The sequence below is a fragment of the Solanum tuberosum genome, unplaced genomic scaffold, assembly GCF_000226075.1.
Source record: "Solanum tuberosum cultivar DM 1-3 516 R44 unplaced genomic scaffold, SolTub_3.0 scf00010, whole genome shotgun sequence".
NCBI lineage: Eukaryota > Viridiplantae > Streptophyta > Magnoliopsida > Solanales > Solanaceae > Solanum > Solanum tuberosum.
The window spans coordinates 774,282-780,686 of record NW_006238936.1 but is presented as its reverse complement, the minus strand read 5'-3'; the positions used below and the strand labels follow the sequence as shown (position 1 = coordinate 780,686).

General features: G+C 28.1%; 1 protein-coding gene across 1 annotated transcript; it reads left to right on the top strand.

The window, feature by feature from the left end:
* The first annotated feature begins 4,543 nt into the window (after nt 1-4,543).
* Nucleotides 4,544-6,405, top strand: LOC107062271 (probable carboxylesterase 9). Its single transcript, XM_015312705.1, has 2 exons — nt 4,544-4,815; nt 5,508-6,405. Exons 1-2 carry the CDS (start codon nt 4,563-4,565, stop codon nt 6,215-6,217), a joined length of 963 nt encoding a protein of 320 aa, XP_015168191.1. The 5' UTR covers nt 4,544-4,562; the 3' UTR covers nt 6,218-6,405.

The window sequence follows — 6,405 nt, the reverse complement described above, 5'->3', positions numbered from 1 at the left end:
GCGGATGACCGCGCCGTCCGATTTTGTCTAAAGCGCGTGATGTGTGAAGGAAGCAAATGCTTTAAAAAAATATATATATATAAAATTCTGAATATATATAATCAGGAATCAAATTATACAAATTTTAAAATTATATAAATTAAAAAAATTATATAAATCAGACGAATAACAAAAATTGAAAAAATTATTATTGTGAATTACAAGTTTCTTAAACCATAGCTAAATGGTCGCTACTATCCATCATTTTCCCTTTTTGAATCCAAGAATGATGTGCCACGTATTACTGTGACACTTAGTTAGATGACCAATTGCTTACGTTAGAACAGTCTGTTTTCACCAAACACAAGAAGCTCAAGGTATAACCTCTGACGACTTGACTCAATTCATTCAACCACGTCACTTTTTAATCACCTCCTTTTTTTCTTTTTCTTTTTTCATAATTGGAAATTACTACCCCCTTTCTACTTTCTGTAAGTCAAAAAAAATAAATCAGACTTATAATATTCTGAATATATATTTAAATATTTAATTTTAAATAATATATATTTAAATATTGAGATTTTATTTTAAAATTTAAATATAAAATAATAAAGATGGTTTTAATATTTGAAATTCTCAATATTAAATTTATATTTATTAATTATAAAATTAAAATAAAATACTAAATTAATATAATTCTATATTAATAAAAAATAAATAAAAAGTATATGGTAATTCGTATTGGTGATGGTTAGCGGTGGTGGATGAAAGTGCCAATTGAGAAAGGTGTTGGTTGAGATAGTTGTATGTTTAGCAGTAACTAATGATGATAGTGGTTGATGATAGCGGATAGCAATGATGGTTGGTAGTAATAACGGATAACGATTAATTCATGTTTATTGTGGTAATTGCACAAAAATAATAAGAATTAACTATGAACTTTTGAGTTCTGAATTTTGATGTTTAACAATAAAATTTGTATGTCATTAATTTTTATTTTTGATTGTGATGATTGGTGATTAGAATTGTAAATGATGATTAGTGATGATAATTAGTGGCCATGGTGGGCTAGGTGATGTGATGATAGTTAATATTGATGGGCGACAAAGGTCAGCAGTGAAAACAGGTGAAATAGCGGTGAATTACTATATTTTGTATAAATATTTTAATAGACATTTTAATAAAGTTAAGATTCTATTACAAAAATAAAGATTAATCATTCAAAACTAATAAATTTCATAAAGTGATTATAAAATAATAAAAGATTAAACTTAACAATAAGACTTAAAAAACAAACAAATTTAATTAATAATTGAGATCTAAATTTTGAAAACTAATATTCCAATATTCATATTTCAATGCCCGTTGATTATCTTATTTTTATTCGTATATCACCGAAGCATGTATATCTAAAATTGATCCTTGAACTTCCTGACCACCAAAAAAAAAAAAAAGAATACTATAAATTATGAAATGTTTATTTTATTTTATTATAAGCTTTGGAGAATATTGGACAAATTAATCTCATCGAGAAGAAAAATGGTCCAACCTTAACAACTATGTATCTAGAAATTAACAATTTCAAAGCTTTTAATTTGCAACTAAGCCTTGACGTCCTTTCTAAGTAAAGAAAAATGACGTTATTTTAAACTTTTATTTTATATTTTGTCGGTCAGTTGCTACTTTTTTTAAAATTATTTAATATATTTTTTACCCTTTTCATATAATATACTAGCACCAAAAAGGTAATTAATCCAACAACATCTTGCTAATAAATTTGTTTTCTATGTGTAAATAATATATACATGTGTATACAATATCGAAACAAAAAAAAACACAAAATAAACACTAGGACATGAAAAAAAAACTTTAAAATCATTACAAATTAAATTAACTCAAATTATAAAGATCAAACTATATTAATAATAGGTCGATATTACTTGCGCGAAAATATTGCCTAGACCATTGTTTTTAGGGTCATGCAAGGAATTAAAAAGTTAGTAGTTCATGCAAATCACAAACATCCCTTTCTTATAAAAGTTTAATTCCTGAAATTTAAACATGGTTCATATTTCTCTTTCTTTAGTGGTCAAAAAAGCAAAAAGAATAATGTATTATTACTAGCTTACTAGACTTTCATTTAATTAGTTCATTGATCTATATTTGGATGATGCTATATATTATTATATATAATAATGTTATGTCCCTACAAGCTGCAAATTTTCTTTGATATAATGTGTAAAGGTTTTGATTCTCACTCGTGTGGTCAAAACCTAGGAAACATAAACAAATGACTTTTATTTCATTTTCATGATTTTCTATTAGGTGATCACTATTTTTATTAAAGCTCGATCAAATTTGTATTTACGTCGAAATGTTCTACGAAATATAAATAGAGCCTCCTAATAAAGGTTATTTTATATCAGGTGGGAGACTTGAGCCCGAGATCTTTATAAATGATGAATGAATACTTACCGCTGCATCAGAACTCTTGTTAATACTAAGAACTTTGTTTGTATAGAATAAAATTGAAGGTGTATTTTTGGTTTTATGTAGACTTAAAAATTAAAATGACAAATTTACCAAATTTCTGGAAAGAAATTGTGTTTTAAATGACAGGATGTCACCCCGACATACGGCATGATAGCTATTAATTGTAAAATCAGTTTGTTTTATGTAGCTATATTTAAGAAGAAAGCTAATGGCCCATATTATTTAGTGTAAAAAAATATTTAATTATTAATATTAAATTAATTAAAGGTACTGAATAATTAAAGGAGTCAAAGTAGTAGTAACAAGGCTACTTGAAGTTTTAAAGTATTGCTAATCATGATTAATTTTTTTAATTACAACTTTATGACAATAAAAGTAGATTTAGTCAAGTGATCAGTTCCTTCATCTGATCGACTTATTTTATGAGAAAATATTTGAGACCAAGTGATCAAGAAAACATGTCGTAATCTCATTTAATTTTTAAATAAAAGAAATGTGCGCGTTAATATATATTTTTTTAATCAAAGGAAACTAAGGCGGATGTAACAATGAATTCATATTCGATAAAATTTGATGCTTCAAACGAACCCTACTCTCTCCATTTAGATTATATTAAACATAGTGTTTGAATTATGAATCCTTCAAGGAAGGAAAAAGGGAGTTGGGTGTGTGGTGTTAACCCTCAAGAAATTGAGAAAGTTTCAACATTAAATAAGACTTCATGAAGTTCAAAAATTTGCTGGAGTTTTAAAATCAAGAAAAGATTCATGCATTCAGAATTTTATAAGTTCAAAAATCAAAGAACAACTTACAAGGTGCAAAAATTTTGTCAGAATTTCAAAATCAAGGAATGATTTTTGAGGGGTCAACTATAAGTTTATTAGTGTTTTAAATAGTGATAATTTTGTCTAAATTTATTTATAAATTTTAGGAATCACATAGTTTTAATATGAAATTACAATCTATCCCTATTTAGTTTGTGATTACATTAATCCCTGAAAAAGTAAAACAAACCGGATACATTAAAAACTAGCTCGGATACATTATAAAATAAATCGGATACATAATATGTAGTTCGGATACATTAAAAACTAAATCGGATACATAATATGTATCTCGGATACATTAAAAACTAACTCAGATACATTATAAAATAATTTAGAATTAGGAGAGAAATAAGGGATTTTAGAGATTTTTAGAAATAGAAGAAAATATTAAAAATAAGGGAAACATAAGACGTGTATTTCAGTAATTTTTCCAATTTATTTTCGCATAAAGTTATGACTATTTTTCTATTGCTTTTCAAACAATTGGCTAAGAACTCATAGCAAACTCGAAAACTGGTGTTGTTTATGGACATGAAACTTTAACGGGCTTAATCTAAAGGTGCAATTGACTAACTTTTGGCCTGAAAATTTTATGGACTTAACTTTCATATTTGGCCCATTTTTCGAAACTAATATTGTAGCCCACTGGATGTGCGCAGCAGAAGCCCACCAATGATCAGAAATTTTACTAAATGTCCCTTATATTTTTTATTTTTTTGCAATTTTAAATTTTTTAGATCACAATGTAAATATTTCATTTGACCAAATTAAATTTTGTGAAATAACAGTATACCACAGTAAAAACTTTTATAAACTATTACATATGTTTGACAATAATCTAATAATTTATTTGTAAAATTAAACAAACAAGGGTATTTATTCAAGGACCATATTTGCACAACTTCTTAGAATATGAATAAAACCTAAAATTCATAAATAATACTTTTTCAAGGACCATATTTGCTCTCATTTTTTTATTTGTAAAATGATTTTAAAAAAGGAAAAAAAAAAAACTCTACCAAACCACTAGCCACTAGGAACATCCAAAAGAATTGGTCAATGTAAAACTAACAAACATTTATACACAACCAAAATCCACTTTTTATGTTACAAGCACAAAATTGTCCGAAAATTAAGGTTGTACTTGTTATTATGACATAGGAAAAAAAGCCACTAACAACATTTTATTTATTTAATTACGTTGTTAAGTAATTAATATTTTTGGTTGAAGTTACTCACAATTAAATTAGGTAGGTAGGTAGCATGTCAAAATTTGATCCATATGAACACCTTAATGTGGTGTTAAACCAAGATGGAAGTATAACTCGTCTTCTTGATTTTCCTACAACTCAAGCCACTGGTGATCAAAATCATCTCCCTGGCCAAGCTGTTGTTAGCAAAGATATTACTTTAAATGAAGAAAAGAAAACATGGATGAGACTTTATCGTCCAAGTAAATTACCCTCCAATGACAAATCTATCGCTAAACTTCCTATTATAGTTTATCTTCATACAGGTTGGTCAGAGACCGATTAATATTTTCAATTTTTTGAAGTCTTAAATACCGTTGAATCCCTACTATGGTTTTGAAATTACGAGTGATCACAATCTATAACTTCCCCCTTTGCTTTATTTTTTCTGTCTAATTTGACGGAGGTTGATTCAGTATTTTAATTTAATTAAGAGTACGGAATTTCTTTTTTTTTACCACTAAAACAATCACCTTGTTTGAGTTATGGGTGCGTAGCTCTCTTTTTTTTTTTTCCAAAAATTTTGGAGAGGATAAACGTTATGGACTCAATTGAACCCATAGCTAAATTGTTAGATCCGAACCTACATTAGACAAGATGCCACATTTAATAAAAAATATTAAGGAGACTTTTGAATTTTGTGATTTAAAATTAAAATTTTCTATAATATATCAAAATTTCCTTTAGTCTTAAACATCTCATATATACACAATGTTTGAATTTATTGAATATAAAACTAAAACGAGGTTCTTTTTTAAATAGGCTAACAAGGAAACTTAAACACATAAAATTAAAACAAAAGGAATATTTATCAAAATTTTAGAGATACTTTTATTCTAGTTATGTTAATACGTTTACTTTATTTTCTATATTTTGTAGGAAATTTTAAGTCATGTCAGATATATAAGTATCGTACTCTTGTGTGTTTATTTTATAATATTGGATTTAACTATGTCAGGAGGGTGGATTCACTTCAGCGTAGCAAGTACAATAATACATGAAAGTTGTAACCAACTATGTAGCGAAGTCCCCTCCATTGTTGTGGCATTGGATTATGGTCTAGCACCCGAAAACAAGCTCCCTTCTCAATACCACGACACAGTAGACGCGGTTCTTTGGATCAAGAACCAAGCGTTGGATCGCGTTAATGGTGAAAAATGGCTAAGGGAATATGGAGATTTCTCAAGGTGTTACCTCTATGGTGTTAGTTGTGGTGGTAACATTGCTTTTAATTCCGCACTTAAACTACTCAATAAAAAATTAGAGCCATTATGTATCAATGGGGTCATATTGAACCAACCTTTATTTGGTGGAAAAATGAGGACAAAATCAGAAATGAGATTAGCTACTGATCCATTTTTTCCCTTACCAGTAATTGATGTGTTATGGGATTTTGCTTTACCAAAAGGGACAGATAGGGATCATAGGTTTTGTAATCCAATGATGAATGGGCCATATAGGGACAAGATTAATAAACTTGGGAGGTGTTTGGTTATTGGATTTGGAGGGGACCCTTTGGTTGATAGGCAACAAGAATTTGTGCAAATGTTAGTCAAGGAAGGGGTTATGGTTGAAGCTAGATTTGATGATGTTGGATTTCATGGAATTGAAGTGGTTGATAGTAGAAGAGCTGCTGCAATTATTAATTTTGTTAAGGAGTTTGTTTGATTATTGATGCATTCTAGGCGGTGCACTAAGCTCTCTTGATATGTAATATGTGCAGAGGAGAGGAAGACTAGCGCATCAGAAATTAATTTGGTGTACGTCTGTCTTATTTAGTATTTATGTAAGAGGTTGTTACACTTTAATTTAGTAAAATGTTAAATAATTAGTAAGTGATATTACTGGAAGTTATA

What these genes read in the sequence shown, in the direction of transcription:
- LOC107062271 (XM_015312705.1), top strand. Translation starts at nt 4,563, where the DNA reads ATGTCAAAATTTGATCCATATGAACACCTTAATGTGGTGTTAAACCAA. An exon ending in TATAGTTTATCTTCATACAG is followed by an intron (nt 4,816 to 5,507) that starts GTTGGTCAGAGA and finishes TAACTATGTCAG; the next exon opens with GAGGGTGGATTCACTTCAGC.